General features: G+C 46.4%; 1 protein-coding gene across 1 annotated transcript; it reads right to left on the bottom strand.

The window, feature by feature from the left end:
* Nucleotides 1-27: 27 nt before the first annotated feature.
* COG4 (component of oligomeric golgi complex 4) lies at nucleotides 28-25,136 on the bottom strand. Its single transcript, NM_001034583.1, has 19 exons — nucleotides 24,973-25,136; nucleotides 22,378-22,460; nucleotides 21,049-21,163; nucleotides 19,373-19,547; nucleotides 18,060-18,253; nucleotides 16,357-16,462; nucleotides 15,697-15,854; nucleotides 14,339-14,397; nucleotides 12,419-12,552; nucleotides 10,490-10,608; nucleotides 9,801-9,967; nucleotides 8,864-9,029; nucleotides 4,670-4,732; nucleotides 2,815-2,931; nucleotides 2,149-2,241; nucleotides 1,343-1,426; nucleotides 1,042-1,143; nucleotides 678-806; nucleotides 28-496 (listed from the first exon to the last, which is right to left on the bottom strand). Exons 1-19 carry the CDS (start codon nucleotides 25,129-25,131, stop codon nucleotides 362-364), a joined length of 2,358 nt encoding a protein of 785 aa, NP_001029755.1. The 5' UTR covers nucleotides 25,132-25,136; the 3' UTR covers nucleotides 28-361.
* Nucleotides 25,137-25,297: the final 161 nt, after the last annotated feature.

Genomic DNA, 25,297 nt, shown 5'->3' with positions numbered 1-25,297 from the left:
CTTTCCTGGAAACAGCACACTGGCCTCTCTTCAAGGAGCCTGTTTATTCAGGGCGATCATAAATATCATAGCCTCTCCTTGGAGTAAACCTCAGGTCCCCAGATCAAGCCAAGTCCTTCGGGACTGGCAGGGAGGCAGCTCATGTGCTGTCACGTCCAAGGGCGAGGGGATGGCCCTCCGTGTGGAAGGCTGGCCCGCCCTGGCGTTCCCACCTAGTTAGGAGCCAAGGCGGACCTACCTCTCTCTATGGGGAGACACTGTTCCCTAAAGCACCCCCACAGGTCTGAGAACAGAGAATGGCCAGAGTAGAGGCCTTGTTTCCCCGCTGCCAGCAGGGGAACCGGCTGGGCTCGTGCGGCAGCTACAGGCGCAGCCTCTTGATGTCCTCGCTGCGGAAGTCTATGCGCAGGGCCAGCACCTGGCGCACTTCAGCAGGCGTGAGGCGCCACGTCAGCGGGCCCGAGTTGGCGCCCCAGTAATCCAGGATCTCGGTCACCTGTGGGAAGAGCAGAGAGAGTCAGCAAGGAGGGGCCAGCCCAAGAATCCCACCAGAGGCAGTGCAGGGGCGCTCAGGAAGGAGGCGGCCTGCAGGGCTGGGCTGCCACTGGAGACCCAGATTTCGTCTCTGCCTCTCCTGAGTCAGCTTTCTCTGGCAAGGCCAGGGGAGCCCCACATACCCGCTCCAGATTGAGGATCGTGGCCATCTGGGAGAGCCGGGCAAACTTGTCTCGGATGGTCCAGGTGGTCACCGTGGTGAGGTAGGCAATGAGTGACCTCAGCTCCTTGTCAAACTGTAGACCGCCCAGCTGCATGGGAACATGAGTTCAAGGCCTGGCCCTCCAGCCCAGCAGCACCGGCCCCCAGCTTTGCTCAGTGCTTGGCTGCAAGGCCAGCAGGGTCTCGGATGGTGCTTCAGTGGGCTCTGCTGCTTCAGGGCAGCACTGAGCCTATGTGCACAGGGCCTGGGGTAGTAGGGAGGGGACAGACTGGTCCTCCTCAGGGAAAACAGTAGGGCAGAGGCCTGCACTCTCTTCACGTTACCCGGTTGAAGGTGGACTTCAGCACCACTTTCTCCAACTCAACTGCGACAAGGCTGGTCATGAGGCTGGTCAGGCTGTCGTAGATGACTGGGGACAGGCCGGCCTGCATGCAGAGACTGGATGTCAGTGGGGGTCCTACCTTGCCCCTTTGCCTCCATACGAGCTGTCGGGAGTGCTTCCACAGCCTGGGGCTTGGAAGGGCATCCAGGGCTCCCAGCAGGAGTGCGATGAGAAGCCTCAGTGCTGCTGATTTGGGCAGAGGTGGCTAATTCTACAGACTGGTCCTGAGAGCCCTTGCTCACCTTGAACTCGGCCATTTGCTGCTCCAGATTAAGGATGAACTGTTGAACCCAAGGATCGTTGGCCTCATAGTCACTGAATTCCTCCTACATCAGGAAGCAAGGTGGGTCAGCAGGGACTTCTCCAAGGACCATTCTCCCCCACCCCACTTCCACTCCTTTAGGGAAACACTTCTGTAGCTTATGACTCATCCAACCTAAAGCCAGCTTAAAACCAGGCTGGCAGAAACTGCTGTTTCTGCATCATACTTCTGACCAGCAACTGAAGTAGTGGCCCAAACAACGTGGTAAACCTCCTGGCAGTTTACCCCCTCTTGTATCTCGTGTTCTATAGGAATGAAAAGATTGTGTATACATGCTCAGTTGTGTTTGACTCTTTTGTGACCCCATGGACTATAGCTCGCCAGACTCCTCTGTCCATGGGATTTCTCAGGCAAGAATACTGGAGTGTGTTGCCATTTCCTCTTCCAGGGATCGAATATGTGTCTCCTGCATTGGCATGCAGGTTCTTTACCAACTGCATCAGCTGGGAAGCCATGAAAAGATAAAGCTAGAAAAAAAAGGTCCTAAGATGTGGGGCAAAAAGAGCCTCAATAAAAGAGAATACATCAAGGCAAACTCCTTTTAGATGTCTTTTGGAGCCCTCTGACTGCAAGAACAACCTGTTACTGGGAGGAAGCTAGCCTTCGAGGGTGAGGGAAATGAGCCTGAGAAATACGTAAGGTACAATCTATAAGACAGCTCCACTGCTGGGGGCCGGGGAATGCGGGGCAATCCTGGGCTTGACGGCTGCCTGTGGTCAGGCTGACCTCCTCGATATTGTGGGAGACAGAGAGGAAGGTGTTGATCCAAGGCTGCACCTGCGGCTTGATGGCTGTGCTGTTCAGCTCTGTGAGCCCTTCCTGCAGGAGAAGGCAGAGACGCGTCAGACGTGGGAGGCACATGCCCCATCCCTTCCCTTTCTCCGCTCCGTCCACCCTTTGTCTGCCAGGGCATCCTCAGCTCGGAGCCTTTTCTGCAGGCCCTCTGTGAAATCTAGCAGAGATAATGCTGATCCAGGAGGCCAGGAACAACCTGTTCCTTCCGAGATCTATCTTGAATCAGGTCCAGGCCAGAGATGCGGCCATGAGGTTGGTCTGATTTCTGAGCACCTGGTACCAGGCAGCGCCTTAGGCTAAGACCACGCAGGTCTGCATACCCACGTGGTTCCATTTCTTCTCAACACCTTCCTGAGGGCTCCCGGCACTGTGGAGGCCGAGTGGAGATTCTAGAGGACCATGCCGCCAGCTTGTCAACATGGCAGCAGCACTGCTAAAAACCTTGAGTCTTCAAGGGACTCGCACAAGTTCAGTGGCGGGCACTCTGCTCCCTCACATCTCCTCCCCACCACGCCTATTTCCTTATATGTGTGGAACCCATGATGAGCCAGTAATGAGAGTCTCAGAGCAAGACACAAGCCCAGGACTGGGGCTTACCTGCAAGAGGTCTCGGAATTTGCCGGACACGGCAGCCAAGTCAGAAAGGCAGCTGTCAAACTTGGCCTGGGCCTGCTCCCCTCCAATGCCCTGGCTGAACAGCTTGGTGCAGTCACTCTAGGAGAGAACACCCAGCCATCAGGCTTCTGAGCCCAGGGAATATCATCACGACCACAGCTAAGATTTAAGTGCTTACTGTGTGCCAGGCCCAGTTTCAAGCATTTTACTTTTATTAAAGTACTTTTCTTATGAAGTAAGTACTATTATTATTTCCATTGTATAGATGAGGAAACTAAGGCACAGAGAAGTTAGTAATTGGCCTGAAGTCACACAGCACTGTCATGAAGCCAGGATTACAGCTCCAGAGCACCTGTTCATGAACTCCACACTGAGGCTGAGTAGCAGAGAACGCACAGGGATGCTGCTCTGGGTTGCCAGGAGCTGCCTGCGTTTCCTGCAGCCTCCTCAGGGTTTGTGCTGTTTTGGCTCCAGCGGGAGCCAGCAGTGAGGAAGAGCTGCTAAGGGACCAAAATCCAGCAGGCTAATTAATGTTACAGAAAAGTCAGGAGCACAATTTAACGTGCCATGACTTAAACACAACAGACAACCACCTTGTTGAATACTTAAAGATGTGAGAGGCTCTACGGTACTGGTCCTTTGTGACTATCGCTCTTATTTTATTCCATTTTAAGACCTTTTTGGGGTGAATTTCTAAGCTGGTCCAGTTTACAGCAGCCTCCCGAGCCTCCCTCAGGAAGCCCACCAGCACTGAGGCCCTCTCCTCGTGTCTGCTCCTGGCCGCCTCAGGCAGCCCAGCCCTAAGGCCAGCACTCAGCACCAGCCTCAGCGCAGAGCCCCGTGCTTTTGCAGCAAAGTGCCTTCACAGGTACTGGTGCCTGCGGGGAGGCAGGACCCTGGCTCCTCTCCTCTCCCAGAAGCAGCGCTCAGGAGTGGAGGGGAGCTGGGCTCTTTGTTTTCTGGTATTTAACAAAGTAAATGCTCCATGCTGTTGTGTGTAACTACTAATACAATCATTAACCACCACTGCATGCTGCTCATGTACCAGGTGCTTTATAATCTTGTTTAATTCTCACAACAGACCTGTGGGGCAGAGACCATCCTTCCCGTTTACAAGAGAGAAAACTGAGGCTCAGGGAGGTTAGAGAACTTGCCTCAGGCCCCACAACTGGCCAGTGGTCAAATGGAGATGTGAACCCAGGGGTATCTGACTTCCAAGCCCAAGTAACTTCCACTGTTATATGGCCTTCCTTTAAAAAACGATGACAACTGGCTCTCTACAGGGTTAGGTGAACCCTATATCGTATTTTTTTCAGCTGTGCCACTCAGTTCCCTAATCAGGGATTGAACCAACGCCCTCACAGTGAAAGCACAGAGTCCTAACCACTGGAATGCCAGTGAATTCCCCTCAGAATCATTTTTATCTCAAAATTTATGGAAGACTTTATTATTTTTATAAAGTGCTTTCAATCCTGTTTTTTTTTTTTTTTTTTAACCAGGCTACCCAACAAACCAAGAGCAGGGCCCCATGGAGATCTGTATTTCATTTCATTGATGAGAGAGGTGACACTCAGGGATTTGTCCAAGGTCACAGGCCAAGTATGTGCTGAAAGAGCTAGCTTGAATTCTGATCTCCCAACTCATGGGTCATAGTTTTCTGTAGTTCAGAGATGCGCTGCTACCATCTCAATCACTAATGAATCCCCTCAAGTGCTCTGAGGAAGAGCTGACTCAATGCCAGGAATGCCATGGCCCCAGCAGGAGAAGCACACAGGGCTCACTCTCAACAGGAGGCATGGGAAGGCTGCAGAGAGCCGACGGCCAGGGTCCCCTTTACCTCCAGTGTCTTTTTCAAAGTGGAGATGTTTTCGCTGCAGACTTCCACGTTGTTCAGCGTCACCTGGGAGACAGGACAGAAGAATGTCACTTCCTGCTCACTGCTGTTGGTACCCATTCCTGAGGCTCAGGGCAGCTGAGGACCACCCTCAGCACTGTCACCAGGCAGGGGGCTCAGGTCTCAGCCAGACAGCATGGTGGACTAGGCTCGCCCTTTCTCCAGAGCCTGACACAAAGAGGCAGAGAAGCTACCTGACCTCAGAGGTAGGGATCCAGGGTTTCAGGTCTTTTTGTTCTGTGTGTAGGCATACAAGACTGGGAGAAGTCCTGGGGCTCCAAACCTCCAAGCCAAGGTCAGTGATGCAAAGGCTGTCACTGATTTAAGAAATGCTTCCTGAGAGCCTGTTACCTATCAAGTATTTTCTCAACCATTAGGTCTGCGGCTCGGCCAACTACCTTCTGCAAAACAAGTACAGCTGACCCTTGAACAACACTGGGGTTAGGGGCCCAGTAAACTTACAGCTGGCCCTCCATGTCTACATCTAAGTCACTTCAGTCGTGTCTGACTCTTTTAGACCCCGTGGACTGTAGCCCACCAGGCTCCTCTGTCCATGGGATTCTCCAGGCAAGAATACTGGAGTGTTTACCATTTCTTTCTCCAGAGGATCTTCCCAAACCAGGGACTGAACCTGCGTCTCCTATGCCTCCTGCATTGGTGGGCAGATTCTTTACCACTAGCGCCACCTGGGAAGCCCACCTGCATCTGTGAATCTGCATCCATAGATTCAACCGTGAATCATAGAGCTGTAGTATTTACCACTGAAAAAATCCATGTATAAGTGGATCTGTGCAGTTCAAACCCATGTTGATAATATAGTCAACTGTATTATTAAGCCAGCTCGCAGGTGGAAACAAGACACCTAAGAGGGTGAAATGACTCAACAAGGTCAGTCAACTCTTGATTCAGAAAATATTTAAAGTGCCCACTATGTGCCAGGCACTGTGGAAGGTACTGGGAATAAAACAGTTAACAGAAAAAATTCAGCCCCTTGTAGAGTATACATTCCTGAAGCAAAGTTGATAATAAATGTCAGGGAGTGATAAGTGCCACAAGGAAACATAAAGCAGAGGAGGATAGTAATTCAGTGAACGACAGGCCACAACGCTAGAGCCAGGGTTGGAATTTAGGTCTCCCCACTCCAGGTCAAGGGCTCCTTCCTTTATAATTCAACTCTGTATGAGCCTGATACATAAACAACAATCATAAAAAGCAGTGTGTGAGAAAAATGATAATTAAGGTAGAAACTGCGATGGTCATTTAGAGGAAAGAAACCCTGTCTTGGTCTAAGGCACAACAGGAAGCTCCATGGCAGAGCTGGTACCTGAGAGGGACTTAGGAGGCTAGGAGATGGTTCTGGAGAGAAAGGCGAGGGCTTTTCTCCACCCCCACCAGCTTCCGCTAGTCCACCGCCCTGTTTGATATTATCGTAACGGTACTTAGGATTATCTGATATTGTCTTCTTTGTTTCTTGTTTGCCTTTCCCACTAGAATGAGAGCTCCACGAAGGCAGGGATCTAGTTTGTCCAAGAGAACTTTCTTGATCATGGCAATGTTCTAAATCTGAATTGTCCAGTACAGTAGCAATAACCATGTGTGGCTACTGAGCACTTGAAATGTGGCTGGTGCAACTCTGTAACTGGATTTTTAGCTTCAAGTTAAATAGCCACAGCATACTGGGCAGTGCAGCTCAAAAACCTACAACAGTGCCTGATATATAGACATTTCTCAATAAATATTTGTTGAATGAATGAGTGACTTCTGGAGAAAGGATAATACAGGCAAATGCAGAGTGGCAGAAAATCCCAAAACATATCTGGAGACCAGGAGAGTCGGGGTAGACGTGCAGGGAAATGACAGGAGGTGGGGCTGCAGAGATGGGTGACGTCAGCCTGGGGCGCGGGTGCTACGCGGTCCTGGACACCGGGGTGGGGCTGAGGAATATGTAAAGTGGGTGAACACTATATGAATACAGCTGTGGTTTGGGAATACTGATCTGGAAGCCACTGTGCGGGAGAAATTAGAGTTTGAGATAATCACGCTGCCCTTGAACGGGTGTGCCAGTGCCATGACCAGGAAGGCCGAGGTGAGAGAGAGAGCAGCTGATGTTTCAAGAGGAGAGTCAGAAACCTCAGGATTTCTGGGTGAAAGAGGCTCAGAACCCCAGGGACTGAGATTAGGATGTCCCTTTTGTCTTTCACAAGAACATTGCCCTTGTCAGCATCCTGCAGACAGTGCTGGAAGGTCATGCTGCTGACAGAGCTGCTAAGGCTGCTTGCACAGTGGACGGATGACACTTGAGGGGTTCTTTCCGCGTGTCACAACACCAGGCCACCAACATCACAAGCTTGACACAAGGCCACAAGCATCACCAGCCTCCAGAGAAGGAACTGCACTGTCACGACAGCTCAAGGATGGAAGCCATAACATAAATGTTTCCAAAGCATTTGAGGGCATAAGAAAAATCTGTCATGAGGGGAAAATGGATTTGGGTTCAAATGGTATTGATTTCAAAGTTTCCTTGTCCTGACAGTCCTTGTAAGCATGGATTCACTGGGCTTATCCCAGCTCACAGTGACTGATACATCAGCACCGTCGGGGAATTCATACTGACAGCCAAATAAATCAAGGTGACATAAGAAATAGGCCCTGTGGTGGGAGTGATGACATTCTAAGTACTTGGCGTCGGAAAACTAGAAAACTGTCACCAAGCATTTAGCATCACCTTTTCTTGTCGGCCTTATCTTCTGGGCCTCAAACGATGGAGCTGTCTGAATGGCAGCAGCAAATGTGTGAGCACACAGCAGTCAGCCTACTGGGGACTTGTGGAGACGAGGGATGGAAAACAGGACTAGAGGGACAGATGTGTCAGACTCAGGAGGCCTTCAGCAAAATGCCCAGGCAAAGATGTCTACTTTTGATGTGGTAGGTAGTAGGGGTCGTTTCTGAGCAGAGAAATGAAAGAATGAAAGTAAGTTCTGTGAAGAATGAAATAGAATGCAAATAAAGAAGAAAAATTAAAGTCAGTTCATGATTATATGAAGCTGGTTGCCAGAAATGCTGGCAAAGTTCTCTAAAGGTACAGAAGCAATAATTTCTTGGACAGAATCCTGTTTTTTTTGGCAACAACCATGACATCCTAAATCGACAGGACCCGTGCTCAGGGAAAATATTTTCAACGACAAGGAGAAAGTAGGACTGCCTGAATAGACTTCATTGGATCTGTCTGAGGACTGGTTACTGTCATTTTCCCTTGCACAGGGACAAGGTAAAAATTAGCATGTTTAGGCTTCTGTCTCTGAAAGCAACATCTCAACTTTTTTGGTGTCATAGTTCCCTTTAAGAATAATAAAAGCTTAAGAACCTTGCTTCCAGAAAAAACACATATACATTTTTGCATCCCCTGCAGGGTGATGTTCAGGACTCCATCTGTGGACCGCTGTCGACTGAGAGGTCCATTGTCAGATGTTTCCTTCAGGTCTCTGAACCCCAGGAGCCGAGAAGAGTCTGGCCAATGCGGGGAGGGCAGAACAGCCTCTGATAGCACCATACCCACACATGCCAAGACAGCAGGTGCCAGAAAGGCCTGACCACAGGCCCAGGACTCATCTGCATTCTTTTGGGCTCATCACAAGTTGGTTGTTGCCTGGTATGAACCCTTTCTTCCCCTCGTACTTCCTCCCCAGCTGTCACACAGCTGTCATGCTGGGTAGCAGCGCTTGAAGAAGCTCACCTTCCTGAGGAGGCTGAACGCCTAAGAAGTGTGCCAGAAAAGCAGTTTGGTAGGCCTAGTGGGTCAGCTCCCTCCCCCACTGCGGGCCGTCCTCAGAGAAGCGGTCTGGGGGCTGGCACAGATGTCATCCAAGCCTGGTACTCAGTGGAGCCCTCAACAGCTGGGGGTGCTCCCGGGAATGGGCACTGGGGAGCTCTGAGGCGCCCAGCCTTCTTGGCAGGAACAGGACATGTCCTGGCTCAGGCTGCTCTGAAAGAGGTCCCTGGGTTAAAATGGTTTCAGAACCTCTAGAACGAGCCTTCCTTAAAGGAGGAATTTTCCATCTCTGCAGACACTGGAGAAGTCTCCAGTTGATGGCTGGTTAACCGTGGCTCAGCCCAGCTCCCACCTGTAGGGCCGCCTACCAGAAAGGACAGCTTGGCCTCGTCGGTGCTCTCGATGCCTTTGGTGTCGAACTTGCCCTGCTGGAGGCTGCTGTGCATGATGCTCACGGCACTGGTCACTCCACGCTGGATGTCCTGCAGGGTGGTGGCTGGGAAGCCCATCCGCAGCTTGTGACACAGGACGTCCCTGGGGCAGAAGGGCACACGGGGACTGGTAGCACGCAACCTGTCCTCCAGGACGGGCGCACCAGCGGGCTCACCACCCCGAGCCAGCAGCGTGACCTGCTCTTCCCAGGGAGCAGGAGGCCCTGAGCAGTCAGGGCATGAGAGGCCGCACCCCCTCAAAGGCATTGCTGTGGCGAGCACACACAGAGAAGACTGGCCGGCTCCTGACTCCCTGTGCGGCTGTCACTGAGCGGCGCTGAGCTCCAACACGCTCAGGAGGAAGTACAGCTTGGTGAAGGCAGCGCTGTGTGAGAGTGGAGACATCAGCCTGTGAAGGTCAGGCTCCACTCCGTGTTCTACCACTTATGAGATGTGTGATCTCCCTGGGCCCCGGGTTTCTCATCTACAGAAGAGAGCCAGTGGCTCCCACCTCACAGGGTTGCTGTCAGGACTGAACGGGAGCAGGAAATCAGCACGGTGCCTGCCTTGTAGCAGAGGTAAGTATCACCGTTAACATTACAACTGCTGTCTTCATCTGAGGTGCCTGTTCCCTTTCCTCAGTCTGAGGGCCAGAAAGAATCCAGTCCAGGGAATACAGATTTGGCCTATAAGGTATCTGGGTGCTGTACAACTGCCTGGAGTCAAGGATGTGGTGCTATGGATAGGAGCTTATAGCCTATATAGAACTGAACTTGAATCATAAGGGAAAAAAAGGAAGAAGCAAAATGGGCCCCAGGAATCCAACAGGAGGACCTTTCCGCCTCCCAGAGAGTGGAAAGGGTGGCGGCTGTACCTGAAGTCAGACTCCAGCTCTGTGGTGGCGAGGTTGATCATGGCGCAGAGGCAGTCGATGCTGGAGCTAGACAGGGCCCGCCCGATGCACTTCTTAACAATGTAGAAGACGTCATCCACCATGCTGGATGTCAACTGGCCCTTCTCATAGGTGTCCAGGGCCACAGCCTACCCCAAAGGCAGATTGCCCAGTAAGGGCCCCGGATCTGTCACAGTTCTAGATGGTTCTGTACTTTGTCTGTGCTTTTCCTAAAATAGCTTGTTCTGGTCACAGCTTGGAGTGGCTCCTCCTTGCTAAAACAGTTAACTTCCCTACTGATCACCAGTGTTAGGAAACTAAGTAGTTAGGGCGTCTTGAGAATATCTGGTATGCACGATATAAGACACCAGGGGAGGCCCATCTTCTCCACAGCTCCTCACCCACACACTGCTATGGAGGTGGGGGACAGAGAGGCTCCCGAGGAGCTGAGGTGCTCTTCTATGACCTTTGGGGAAGAAGTCCCAGCTGGGTCCATGAAGAGCCCGATCACCCCAAAGATGCCCTCTGACCATTCAAAGCAGTACACTTAGTCGGCATGCCAGGGTATTCTCAAAGCAGGACCGAGAAATACGACACGCCTCGGCCATGGCTGTCAGCCTGGTTTCCTGGACAGGATGCCCCGTCTCCAAGGGGGGTTTCCTCTGTCCTACCTTGTTGACAGTCTCCCTCATGAAGTACTCCTCCATGGTGATATATAGACCAATGAGCTCCTGCATGGTGCAGCTCAGTAGGCAGTTATTGAGGAGTTTGTCCAGGCACTTCTGGTGCTCTAGGAGACAGCCAAGAAAGGAATACTCACTCTTCTTCCCCAAAGGAAATAGACCTTTTTTTTTTTTTAGGTCCCTTTCTAGTCTCTGTTCCAAATCTGTACATAATTTACATGGTTACAATCACAGTACCGATACAATTCTGTATCCTGCTTAAAAATTACATCATAAATATTTCATTGTTTTTGTGTAGTTTAGTTTTTCTTCTCTGTAGCTTACTGATCTTTAACCGCTGTGTGATATCTTATGTAGATAGTCCATATTTTTTTAAATTACTATTTTTAGACAACTGTGTTATTTCCAAACATTTTGGCATTATTAGAGATAACTGGAAATCACAGTAATTAGAGATTGAAGTTTTTAGATTTTTCATTCTATAAAAAGTGCTGTCCAGCAAAATTTTCTGTGATGATAGAAATGTTCTGTATCTGATGCCTAATGAAGTAGCCACTATTAAGTACTTGGAATGTGCTTAATATGATTGAGGAACTGAATTTTTAATTTTATTTAATTTTGTGAAAAGTTAAAGTATTAGTTGTTCAGTCCTGTCTAACTCTTTGTGACTCTATGGACTGTATGTAGCCTGCTAGGCTCTTCCTTCCATGGAATTCTCCAGGCAAGAATACTGGAGTCGTTAGCCCTTTCCTTCTCCAGGAGATCTTCCTGACCGAGAGATTGAACCTGCATCTCTTGCATTGCAGGCAGAGTCTTTATCATCCTGAGCCACCAGGGAAGCCCTTATTTAAATTAAAATTTAAATAGTTACCTGTGGCTTGTGGCTACTGTATTAAACAGCACAACTCTGAACATACATGGTCATTATTAACAGCAATAAGTACCAAACTCCAGATGAGCTCAAATCCTCCTTTAAACACCAATTCAGGGACTTTCTGGTGGTCCAGTGGTCAGGATTCTGTGCTCCCACTGCAGGAGGCATGGGTTTGATCTCTGACGGGGAAACATGATCCCACAAATCTTGTAGCAATGCCCAAAACAAATAAAAAAACCAAACCACCAGGTCATATAAATAATTCCCTTGCCATGCATTATTGGTACAAGCCATGCAGATTGCCACAGATGCTGGGTGAGTTTCAGGTCTCCAGTTAAGAGAATTCTGCATATACTCAACCAGCAGGGATTAAACAGTCTTCTTAAAAACCTGGAGTCAGTGTGTCAGTAAAATAGGACAGTGGCACACCTTTTTAGTCAACATATTTATTCCTTCAAAAATTGTGACTGAGGGAACGGGGAGACTGAGGGAGGGAGTGAAAGGTTTTCTCAATATTATACTTCAATACTACATGAGGTGTAATTCATATATCATAAAATTCAACCATTGTACATGTGCAATTCAATTTTTTTTTCAGTAACTTTATATTTTATAACAATAGCCACAATCCAGTTTTAGAATATTCTTATCACTCTTTAAAGTTCCCTCATGAAATTATGTATATTTTTTTGTTCTATCAACCTATCTACAATGTGCACATATTGCCTACTTAAAACACCAGTCCTGAAATCTGAGCTGGTGAGGAAGCAGGGCGTGGGGAAGAGAGCAGGAGACTCACTGAACCATTCTTGCATTTAGCCATTTTCATCTGTACAATGATTAGATGGCCTGAAAGACCCAGTCTAATTCTAAAATCTGTTAAGTCCACATTTCCTCCTGAGAGTCAATTTGTCCACAGATCTCCCCCAGAGACTAACAAGCCCCAATTATTTCCTCATTAAAAGAATCTATAACGTAACTAGTACAAAACAGAGCCAACTATACCCCGACCCATCCCAGAGAACATGGGCAACACCTTTTACCTTGTTTGACTTCTTCTGAGGCCATGGAGTCCCCCACCTCAAAATCTGAGCTGATCCTTTTCCTGAGGAAGCGTAGGTACAGCTCACTGCGGGCATTCATCAGGGTGACCTCAGTCAGGATAGGATCCAGTTCCCTAAGACACGTGGAGCAGAAAGCATAAGCAGGACACTGGATTCCTTTAGATATAAGAGCTACAGGGCAAATAGAGTCCGAAGTCCCCCTCCCCCAGGCCCAGGAGGGTCAGCTCTGCCAAGTGGTCCTTCTGGCTCTGCTGGCCCAGTTGTGATCAGACACGGTGGTCAAACACATGTCCCATTTACATGTTACACCTGAATTATTCACCCCCTAAAAATTCTGCCAGAGTTACATAAGAGATTGGGAGATGTATTTTTACTTTTAGTGTAATATGCTCAGTCGTGGCCGACTCTTTGCGACCCCATGGACTGTAGCCTGTCAGGCTCCTCTGTCCGTGGGATTCTCCAGGCAAGAATACTGGACTGGGTTGCTGTTTCCTTCCCCAGGGGATCTTCCCGACCTAAGGATTGAACCTGTGTCTCCTGCATTGGCAGACAGATTCTTTACCATTGAGCCACAAGGGAAGCCCGTATTTTTGTTAGTGGCTCGAGTAAAAATGATCTATCTTTCATGTAAAACAAATCATGCTTGCCTAACCCCTCATGTAGCTGTGGTGGAAGTTTTTAGGATACATCCTTAAACTGTGTCCCACGCTCATCACCTATCTAGATAAAAAGCCAAATCAATCTTGGAAAAAAAATGTTGGCGGACTCACACTTTCCAATTTTAAAACTTATCACAAAGCTAACAGCAAACAAGGCAGTGTGGTTTTACTGACATAAGAACAGACATATAGGTTAATAAGAGTCCAGATGTCTTGATATTTATGGTCAACTGATTTGCAACAAGAATACTAAGACAATTCAGTGAAGAGAGAATATAGTCTTTTCAACAAACTGTACTGGGATAACAAATAGCCACTTATATGGAATGAAGTTGATCCCCTCTGTCACATTTTAGACAAAATTAACTCATTTTCCACACTGAAATCCAAGAGACCTTTTCAGGACGTAAATCCGGTCATATCATAATCATGAGTTTTCCACAGCTCTTGGGATACAAACGCCAAATGGCCTGACTGACAACCTGGCTAGACTCACCTCATGGCAGACTCTCTCCAACTCCCTGCACTTCAGCTGTTCTGGCCTTCTTTGGGTTTTCAATAGACGGAGTCTTTGCACATTTTCCCTCTCCTCTACCTGGAACACATTTCACCTCTTCTTCCTATTTACTCTTTTATCTTTTTGGCTGCGCCACACAGCATGTGGAATCTCAGAGACTGAACTCATGCCCCTGCACTGGGAGCACAGAGTCTTAACCACTGGATCACCAGGGAACTTCCTCTACTTACTCATTAAAAAAATAAAAGAAAACTTTTTATTTCTTTCGTGTAAGGGGTATAGCCAATTAACAATGTTGTGATAGTTTCGGGTGAACAGTGAAGGGACTCAGCCATAGATATACACTTATCCATTATCCCCTTCTATTTACTCTTAAAGTCTCAGATGTGAGATCATGTCCTCAGGCTTCCTTTCCTTGCACTGCATGAGCCTAGGTTATATCCCTTTATTACATGCCTCCCTGTACTCTATGCTCAGTACACTGTAATGATTAACAGCACCAACTCTAGACCCAGACTGCAGCATTGGTAATGAACTAGTATTCTTGACAAAACACAAACATGTTATACATATGCTTTTGTTTGTATGCTATATTCCATTCTAAAAAAAGAGTCAAAAACAAAGTATTTTTAAAATGTAAACCACACTGTAAGAGAGCAGCCTCTGAATGATACTTGATTACCGATTCAAACTTCCATGGGGTGAAGAAAAGAGGATTATTACCTTGGCTCTATTTTTTCTGATGTAGAATTTCTCATCAAGTTGCTCTGGACATGCCGAAACTGCAATATACCACAGAAATGAGAATACTCTTCCCCTCCCTCCTTCTATCTGCTTCCTGCTGGTCCCTCCAGACTTCTGGTATAAGAATGTTTAGATTTAGTTTGTTTAACAGGCAAGCTAAAAGGAGGCTCTCAATGGGAGGTGCCCAAGATTTACTTTTGATTTATATGCTAATGTTCACCTCTATTATTGTACTTAAAAGTGATGCTAGTGGTATTCCAATGAACTAATGTCTAGTCTCCTAGAGTTCTAGAAATTAAACTATATGGGGTTATTCCTATTTCTAAGTTCTATTCTTATTTTATCTGCTTAAAGGAATGGAGAAACAAAGTTCTGAAAAAACATATGTTACCTTCAGCCCTTACTTTGTCAACAAAGGTCTGTCTAGTCAAAGCTATGGTTTTTCCAGTGGTCATGTATGGTTGTGAGAGTTGGACCATAAAGGAAGCTGAGTGCCAAAGAATTGATGCTTTCGAACTGTGGTGTTGGAGAAGACTCTTGAGAGTCCCTTGGACTGCAAGGAGATCAAACCAGTCCATTCTAAAGGAAATCAGTCCTGAATGTTCATTGGAAGGACTGATGCTGAAGCTGAAACTCCAATACTTTTGGCCTTCTGATATGAAGAACTGACTCATTGGAAAAGACCCTGATGCTGGGAAAGATTGAAGGCAGGAGGAAAAGGGGATGACAGAGGATGAGATGGTTGGATGGCATCACTGACTTGATGGACATGAGTCTGCGTAAACTCTGGGAGTTGGTGATGGACAGGGAAGCCTGGCATGCTGCAGTCCATGGGGTGGCAAAGAGTCGGACACAACTGAGCGACTGAACTGAACTGAACTGATTCTTATTTTATCTGCTCAAAGAAATGGAGAAACCTAAAGTTCTGAAAAAGCAAATGTTACCTTTAGCCCTTAAGGAATAAAGGAGAAATCTGAGACAAAATTATTTAACATTGAATAAGACCTTAGGAAATCAAATCCTCACTCAGTCACCAGATGGCAATGCTGCACATTCTGTGATTGACAGCGGTTTGACGTTTCTGTTGTGTTCCTTTTAGGAAGCCCTTTCTATTTCCTTCTCAGCCTTGTACTGAGGCCATCATCACCTTGACAACACCTCGTGTCCAAAGTAAGCTGGGGAGTGGCAAGATGCAGGCCAGTCTTCATCTGGCATTTTTCTCCTACTTGTATCTTTTTTGCACTCCCCACCCCCTTAGCCTCCCTGCCCCTGATTTATTCTATTCAGTGTTGCTGGCTAAGTTGCTTCCAAGCCCCCGATAAGCTTCCTCTGCTCACCTGCTGTCGGTAGTCCCTCTGCTTGATGAACTTGTCGACCACCTTCTCTACCTGTCTGTCACATTCCACCTGCAGGTATTTTATCAGGGTATAAAGTCTGCCTGGCCCATAGTATGTTTCCACTATTGGCTGATGGGTCTCCACAATTCGGGCAATTCCTGGAAGGGAGAAAGGGAGAGGGCTGGATTCCAAATGTTCTTCCCACAGATACACTCCTTTTTGCTATCCAGGACTGACTTGGGGTCAACTCAACCCTTTCTGACTGTTTTACTTCACAAAATGAACACAAATGGTTCTTATTGGTGTCAGGAATTGCTAAGCAAATCTGTTACCTAGGCACAGTGCTTGGTAAACAGCAGGCGTTTGATAAATTATACTGACAGTTTCTACAGGAGCATCTTTGGAAATGAGCATCATTCTCTCCCCTGTCATTTTTTAGTTAAATCCACTCTTGGAGTTTTATTCTCAGGGACTAGGGAGAACAAAACATCTGAGAAACTCCAATCTTTGAGAATCAGATACTGAATTGGGACGTTAATTCTCCAATAAACCAGTATATAGCAAACCACAGGTTTAAAGTAAAGGCATCAGGCTGGTGAGGAGAAAAGAAAAGCTAGGATGCAGGTGCTTCAAGTGTCTGCAGTGGAGAAAGAGGCTTGCCTTCAAACAGAAGAGTCAGTGTATCTGCAAAGATGACTGCAGCTCTTCGATCACTCATGTCTGTGCCTAAAACCAACAGGAGGTTCTCCTCAGCTTTACTGGCCACCTGAAAAAGTAGAAAATCCAGAAATATTTCTTAGACCAAAGGTTAGCCTCAGTTTTCCTAAAAGACCTCCCAGTGACTTTCCCCCCATGTTTCCCTTGATGCTAGAAAGCCTAGATGGCACAGAGGAGCGTCCCTTGGGGGCTGTGGGCTGTGGGCTGTCCAAACCTCAGGCAAGACAAAGAATCTAACATGGTAGTTAACTCTTCTTCCATTCAGAGGGATTAATGATGCTTTCCTCTTCCTTGATAATATCTACAGCTGTTAAACTGGGGACAGAATCCCAAGTTATAATAATTATTTCAAAGAATAACTCAAGAGTTACTATTAATGGTGCTCTGTTGAGTAGGGGACAGAATCTGGGTACTTCTAAGGGAATTTTAAGGGATTAACAGTAGAAGCCCTTTCCAGGTTTCAGATAACAAAGTACTGATAAAAAAAAGTATTGATAGAAAAGTACCATAAAGCAGTTACATTTCATTTCTTGTTAATTTTTAGAATGGGTAAAACACACTTAAACATTCAGAAGGAACAAAGGAGTGTTGGATGAAAAGTAATTCTTTCTCTTATTGTTTCTTGGTCTCCTAAGTTTCCTCCTGAGAGGTGGCCACTGCTAACTGTCCCCCACATACCCCATGTTTATGTAACATACAATCTTTACGGCCGCCCTCTCCAATTTCCACATGAATGAGGGCACGCTGTTGTCTAACTTAGCCACGTTAGGGAGTAAACTGTGTCTGCACATATGGAACTGTCGCATTTTCCTGAATGGCAAAATAATGTCCCACTACACAGAACGGGCGGATGGGGACAGGATGCACTGTGACACACACTGAAAAAATAACAACTCTGTGCTCACACGCCTACTGTTTGCTTCTCCCCAATCTGAGGCTCCAGGGGAAGGTGAGCAGAGACTAAACTGAAGCCTGTTTCTTTTTCAGTTTTAACCTGCTTCATCTCAATTTTTGAGCTGCAAGCCTGGGGCTTTTTTCCCCTCCAAGTCTTATTTGAGACTCAAGCCTGGTTGGTGTTGTTTAGTCGCTAAGTCGTGTCCAGCTCTTTAGTGACTGCATGGACTGTAGCCCACCAAGTTCCTCTGTCCATGATTTTTCACGCAAGAATACTGGAATGAGTTGCCATTTCCTTTTCCAGGGCATCTTCCTGACCTAGGAATTAAACCTGCAACTCTGCATGGCAGGCAGATTCTTTACCACTGAGCCATCAGGGGAGCCCTCAAACCTGGTTACGAGTCTAAAAACCACTAACCAACATCTCTGAACGCTCTTACAAGAAGCCAGTCCCTGGTTGACAGCTTGGAAAAGGTGATTCAACTTGTCAGAGAAATCGCATTTTAATTTTCTTATGCTTTCACTTGGTCTGTTGGAATACATCAGTAGATGTCCAGGCCATGCCTGGTACAAAGTAGACTGGTAACAGTAAGTGCTGAATGAATGCACGTATTTAGTCCTGCCAGGATGCAGAAGAAAAGGGGATTCAAATCCAGAGGTAAAAAGTATCCACAGAAAATGGATCCATCCAGTGCCCCGGTTTGCAGGCTGAGAACTGTACCATTATCCTACCAAGCAATCAGGAGCCATACCTGCTTGCAAAGATATTCTGAGAACTTGCTTAATCCCTCCTCATGCAAGCCCAGCAGTGGGAAGATCTTGAAGAAGCGCTCCACCTGGGGCAGATCCCCTTCCTTTGTGGCAACGGCAAACTTCTCTGTGACAATGGCTTTAAGACGCTGCTCAGCTTCCTGCAGCAGTTTCAGGTTGGCATCAATCATGCTGCCTGCACAATGGGAGAACATGAGAACTAATGTAGAGAATGGTACTGTGTTAGGTTTAAGCCACTTTGTCTGTGCATTCCAAAAACAGGTATTGAGCACTTAAGTGTGTGTGAGACGCTGTACTAACAATACAGATGGTGAAGAGGTGAGTCAGCCACACCTCCACTGCCACAGGAGTCACAATCATCTTCAAGAAATGAGGTTTGTGCACAAATGACTATAATAAAATTCAGTGTATGACAAGTGTCATGAGAAAGGTGCCCACAAGTCACATTTCTGGTTGAAGTAATCAGAAAAGGCTTCCCAGAGATGGTATTTTGTTTCTCAAAGATGGGCAAGATTTTGATTTCTGAGTATGGGGTACATACATTCTAGGCAAGGGGAATGAAAACAGCAAAGCACTGGACACAGAAAGATGAAGAGTATTTGCAGAGAATTGCAAGCAGTATCGGAGAAGGCAACGGCACCCACTCCAGTACTCTTGCCTGGAAAATCCCATGGACGGAGGAGCCTGGTGGGCTGCAGTCCATGAGGTCACTAAGAGTCGGACGTGACTGAGTGACTTCACTTTGACTTTTCACTTTCATGCACTGGAGAAGGAAATGGCAACCCACTCCAGTATTCTTGCCTGGAGAATCCCAGGGACGGGGGAGCCTGGTGGGCTGCCGTCTATGGGGTCGCATAGAGTTGGACCCGACTGAAGTAACTTAGCAGCAGCAGCAGCAGCAAGCAGTATATACCCTGGTTTAAAGAGGAGCTCAACAAACGTGTACAATGAATGGATGTATGAGCGAATAGCATGAAAAAAGGCTAGAAAGACAAGAGTGGGTGGAGGTCATGGATGCTCCAGAACAGAAAGCTAAAAATTTAATTTTAATTGTATAAACAGGCAATACTGTCCAGTGTAAAGAACCCACTGGTCAGAGGAACAGTGGATCTGGATTGTTTTCTTTTCCATAAGGTAGGAATAACAACCTTTGCCCTGGGATGGTCTAGGACCTATACTGTGTCTAGTACCAGACAAGAAAATTTCCTAATTTTCCTTTTCCTGATTGAGACTGCCGAGTTCAGATTATAGATGCTTGTAACCAAACGAGGAAGCAGCAGTTTGGGATGCCAACCTTCTTTGCCCTGTCGGCTGAGCTCGATGACTGACTTGTCCAGGCACAAGTAGCGATGAATGTGGGCTGCAGCCTGCTCATAATCTTCATTTCTCAAAGCAGTCTGAACTCCATCCATACAGAACTTCAGGTCCAAGATATCATCAGCTCTCTGAATGGCTTGATAGAGGCGATTCTGCAAAAAGATTTGTTGCTTAGAAACAACGTCCTATTCTTTCAAAAGCATCTCTCCAGAAGGTAGGAAGTTTCAGGGGCTGAAGCCAAGTAACCAGAGATCCTTTACAGCCTTCACTGGTAAACTAAAAAACATTACCACTACCACTCACAAAACTTGTGGGTTGATGGTCAATACTACTGACAAGCATCAGACAATTTTATTTATGTGACCAGTCATTTACTTTAATAAGGCAGTAGTGGAGATAATCCATATTTATATTTGGCTTATATTGTTAAATTTATAACATAATCACAGTGTATTTCACATTTTGGGAACATGACATTGCAATCCAATTAATAATGTATGCATGTTGAGGTTTGGTAGAAACCAATCCAAAGCAATTATTCTTCAATTAAAAATAAATAAAATAATGTATGCAAAATATATGGAAAGTATTTTTGTTTCAAATAAGCAAGAATGAGGAATTCCCTGGCCAGCCAATCCTTAGGACTCCACACGTTCACTGCTGAGGATGAGGTTCAATCCCTGGTTAGTGAACTAAGATCCCACAAGCCACACAGCCAAAAAACAAACAAACCAAAACTCACAACCCAGATCCTGTGTTGTTCAATACAATAGCCACTCTCCACCTGTGACTACTGAGCACTTCAAATGTGACTAATCCAAATTAAGGTGCATATGCGTAAAATACACACTGGATTTCAAACTTAGCACAAAAATAAATAAGGTAAAAATGTCCCATTAATACCATTTAATAGTAATTTCTAAAATAATGAGTTAAACAAATGTTTCTAAATTGTGAAAATTATTTTCACCTGTTCTGCTTTTTAAAAAACAGTCACTGGGAAGTTTTAAATTACATATGTGGTTCATATTAGACTTTTTCTTTTCCCACCTAAATGACTTTTATTTCACTTTCTTGCCTAACGTCTCTGGCTAGAACCTCTAGTACAATGTTGAAAAGCAGGAGCAAGAGCTAACATCCTTGTTTTGTTCCTGATCTTTGGGGGAAGCAACTAGTTTTTCACCAGTAAGTATGATGTTAGCCCATCTTTAATATCATAAAGATGCCCTTTATCAGGTCGAGGGAGTTCCTTCTCTTCCAAGTTTGTTGAGTGTTTTCATCAAAACAGGTGTTTAGTTTTGTCAAATGCCTTGAGTCTATGAGATGATCATGTGGTTTCTGTCCTTTATTCTATCGATTTGGTGTATTACATTAATTGGTAGTCTAAAGCAGCCTTGTATGACTGGGATAAATTTCACTTGCTCATAGTATAGTCTTTTTTAATACATTACTGGATATGATTTGCTACTGTTGTTGAGGATCTGTATGTCTATATTCATAACAGCTATTGGTCTGGTGTTTTTCTGTGTTATCTTTATCTTGTTTTGGTACCTTGCATTACGTTTCTATTGGATGGTCCTGCTCTAATTTCTAACGTGGTGGCTTCTCTACTGCCCTCTACTAACTCCAATATCAAAAGCTCAATGGGATTACCTTGGCCAGGTCAAGCTGACGGACTTTGCTTGACACATTCTCAGCTAGGTTGCAGGTAAAGGTGATCATTCCAGCCAGCTGCTTTGCATCTCCTTCAATCAACTGTAGATTTGGACTGGAGACACACATTGTCAGTATACATATCCATAGGAGTAGATGGTAAAAGAAATGAAAAAACATTTTTACAGATGGAGAGTGTGTCTTCTATTAATACTTCTTTTGCTTGAGCATGCCTGCTTAGTCACTTCAGTCATGTCCAACTCTTTGAGATTCTATGGACTGTAAGCCTGCCAGGCTCCTCTGTCCATGGGATTCTCGAGGCAAGAATACTAGAATGGGTTGCCATGCCCTCCTCCAGGGGATCTTCCCAACCCAGAGATCAAACCCATGACTCCTGCATTGCAGGCGGATTCTTTACCCACTGAGCCACCTGGGAAGTCATACTTCTTTTGTATCTCCCCACAACTCTTTGCTCCATTCACTCTATTCATAGCTTTTTCTCCAGCGTGTTTTACTGAAAACTTAGGAGAAGGCAATGGCACTCCACTCCAGTACTCTTGCCTGGAAAATCCCATGGATGGAGGAGCCTGGTAGGCTGCAGTCCATGGGGTCACTAAGAGTCAGACATGACTGAGCAACTTCACTTTCACTTTTCACTTTCATGCATTGGAGAAGGCAATGGCACCCCATTCCAGTACTCTTGCCTGGAAAATCCCATGGATGGAGGATCCTGGTAGGCTACAGTCCATGGGGTCACACAGAGTTGGACACGACTGAAGTGACTTAGCAGCAGCAGCAGCAGCAGGCTTATATTGTATAATAATTTAAATAAATACAAAAGACAGCCCTAAATAAGTACTGCCAAAGAACTAGAGTGCAGAATCTCCCCATTGCTAAGTGAGCATAAAATGCACTAACCAACACTCTAAGAGGATGATGATATCAAAGCAATTTTTATGACTAGCGAATATACAGAATACACAAAACAGGGGCTCTCAAACTTGAGCCATACATCAGAATCACTTGACATGCAGGTTAAGCTAGAGATTCTAGAGCCCTACCCCCAGAGCTTCTGGTATAGTAGGTTTGGGGTGAGGCCTCAGAATCTGCATTTCTAACAAGTTTCCAGACAATGTTGATACTTGCTGGCCCAAGGACACTTTGAGAACAACCTAACCACACCGGTAGGTATTCACTTTACCTGGAGGTAATTCTCTTTTCCAATTTAAACTCAACTGTCACTGTGTAACACAAAGTTAGGAAAAATAATGACTTATCCAGTGGACCCCGATGAAATTTAAAATAGCTCTTGCTGAACTAAAGACTCACCCCATCCGGTGGAGGGTGACCATTTTACTTTCAATGGTATTTTGCTGCTCCAAAAGAGCATCCAGCTCTCTCTCCACCACTTTCTGAAACAAAGAAACATCCTGTCATTAGCATGGTCAGAGGGAACCTTAAGAGTTATCTAATCTACTACTTAGCTGAAGAGTAAATCCCATTTCAAATGTCTTCTTTCCTGTCATTAAGCTCCCTAGGGCTTTAACAAATAATACTTCATTGTTGCTGTTATCACATTACATAATAACTGATAGCCTAGGCATATCTCATTCCAGCTAGGAGGTGAACACAACAGAGAGACAAAATAAACTTTTATTCAATTTCATTAGCATAGTGCCTAACACAGGGAGGCACTAAAATATAAAGGCTCAAATAAAGAAAGGAAACTTCTAAACTGGCAGTTATAAATAGTCTCTTCTAGTGTATAAGCCCCACCAGGGGCTTCCCTGGTGGCTCAGACGGAAAAGCGTCTGTCTGCAATGCAGGAGACCCGGGTTCGATCCCTGGGTTGGGAAGATCCCCTGGAGAAGGAAATGGCAGCCCACTCCAGTATTCTTGCCTGGAAAATCCCATGGATGGCAGAGCCTGGTAGGCTACTGTCCATGGGGTCGCAAAGAGTCAGACACGACTGAGTGAAGGGAAGAAGTGTATAATCAGTACCCAGAAGCAATAAAAAGAATTCTCTCTCACCCAAGTCAATTTTTGAGTTACTTTAACTAATGTAATCTTCTTATGCTTGGGTTTCTTCATCTGCAAAATAGGGATAGTACTATATACCCCTTACAGATGTTAGGTAAGCCCAACAATAACATACATAAATACAAACACAAAACCAGTATTATTCTGTCTGTAAGACTGACTTAATCTTTCCCCCCAAAGTATTGATTAACTCAATGAATGCAAGCTTAGTACTGAACTTTACAAAGCACATCTTGCTGAAAAACATATTAAAAACTGCTGGAGCTGTTGTAAGTCAATATTTGAAAATTCTCAAAGATACCAATGACCATCCCTGCTCCAGGCCGAAGCTGTCTTCTGTGCTCAACCTTCATAAAAGTTTGGTTTAGGGAACAGCTACTAAACTATTAGATCACAACTTAGATCTTTCTGCTGACTGGCAAGGAAGCCGGCTGGCAGTCAAAAACGTATTCACATCAAGTCACACTGAAGAGTAAAGAAGGCTGCAAGGAATGTTAGAAAGCATAAAGCTCACACTCCTCATTTGATATCAGGCACGGCTAAGTACAGCTTCCCTGGTGGCTCACTGGTAAAGAATCTGCCTGCAAATGCAGAAGATAGGGGTCAGATCCCCCGTCCAGGAAGGTACCACAGGCAACAGAGCAACTAAGCCCATGCACCACAATCACTGAGCCTGTGCTCTAGGGCCTGGGAGCCTCAACTACAGAGCCCACCGCCCGGCAACTACTCAAACCCTCCAGCCCTAGAGCTGTGCTCTGCAACAAGAGAAGCCACCAGAATGAGAAACTCCTGTCTCCACAACTAGAGAAAGCCCAGGCAGCAACTTAAGACCTAATACAGCCAAAAATAATCCTCCTGCCAATGCAGGAGATAAGGGTTCGATCACTGGATAGGGAAGATAATCTGGAGAAAACAGTAACCCATTCCAGTATTCTTGCCTGGGAAATCCCATGGATAGAGGAGCCTGGCAGGCTACTGTCCGCAGGGTTGCAAGAGAGTCCGACACGATTTAGGGACTAAACAAGAGCTAAGTACAAGGGATGAAGCGACTTGTCCAAGATTAGACAGTTGCGTCTGAATCTTAAAATCTTAGATTTCTATAAAGCCCTGAATTAACCTGAAACACTAAAATTACACTCTTAAATCATTCCCAACAGAAGGAAGTCTTAAAACGCTTCGAGTTTAATTACAATGATTTCCCGCCTTAATGAGATAACGAAGTAAAAGCATTTCAAAATTTTTAAACTGCTAAGTCGTTGCAAGAGAGCCTTTCTTCCTTTGCTTTGAAAAGCAAGCAAGTCGGTGTACACCCCTCAAGTCTAACTTTACTCTGGCGGAGAAATCTGACGATTAAGGGCCAGGGAAATCAATGGATGAGTGCGGGCAGATCGCCTAGGTAACAAGAAAGCATGCTTGGGGGCGTGAGAACGAGTAAACTGAGATGTCAGGTCGCTGCTGCTGCTGCTGCTGCTAAGTCGCTTCAGTCGCGTCCGACTCTGCGACCCCATAGACGGCAGCCCAGGCTCCCCCGTCCCTGGGATTCTCCAGGCAAGAATACTGGAGTGGGTTGCCATTTCCTTCTCCAATGCATGAAAGTGAAAAGTGAAAGTGAAGTCGCTCAGTCGCGTCCGACTCTTCGCGACCCCATGGACTGCAGCCCACCAGGCTCCTCCGTCCATGGGATTTTCCAGGCAAGAGTACTGGAGTGGGTTGCCATTGCCTTCTCCACAGGTCGCCCCACCTACACTCAACACGCCTGCATCTCGCATAGGTGCTTCTTTGGTTCCTTGGCAAGAAGAGAACGTCCCACAGCCCGAATTTCCCACGGCTCCTAGGCCCACTGCCTCTGCGTCCTTACAGAAAAAAACAGCTCAGCTCCCCCACCTCCTCGCCGCAGAGCCGTTCGTACACAGCCTCCAGCTCCTGCAGATCGGTCAGGGAGCGAATGAGCTCAGTGGAGATTTCTGAGCAGCTGCCTCCTCCCACCCCGTCAGGCGGCCGAGGCACGCCTGACAGCTTCTGAGGGGAATCGAGGTCTGCCATCTTCGTCCCCATTTCTCGCTTCCGGCTCCGCGAGGCCCCCTCCTCGTTGGCGCAACACGCCTTTGGGGCTGTCCACGAAAGTGCCTAATGAATTTGTAGATTTTTTTTTTTTTTACTGTCTACTTTAGAAAGTCAATTCATTCCATATTCTGGAAAAAATAACGGC

This window comes from Bos taurus, chromosome 18 (assembly GCF_002263795.3).
Source record: "Bos taurus isolate L1 Dominette 01449 registration number 42190680 breed Hereford chromosome 18, ARS-UCD2.0, whole genome shotgun sequence".
Lineage (NCBI taxonomy): Eukaryota > Metazoa > Chordata > Mammalia > Artiodactyla > Bovidae > Bos > Bos taurus.
This window is presented reverse-complemented; position numbering and strand designations above follow the sequence as displayed.

Excerpts from the sequence above, each read along its gene's own strand:
- COG4 (NM_001034583.1), bottom strand. The coding sequence starts at position 25,131 with ATGGCAGACCTCGATTCCCCTCAGAAGCTGTCAGGCGTGCCTCGGCCG. Across the intron at positions 18,254-19,372 it reads CAGCCGACAGGGCAAAGAAG|GCAGCATGATTGATGCCAAC; the intron begins GTTGGCATCCCA and ends CCCATTGTGCAG. Across the intron at positions 807-1,041 it reads TGAAGTCCACCTTCAACCGG|CTGGGCGGTCTACAGTTTGA; the intron begins GTAACGTGAAGA and ends GTTCCCATGCAG.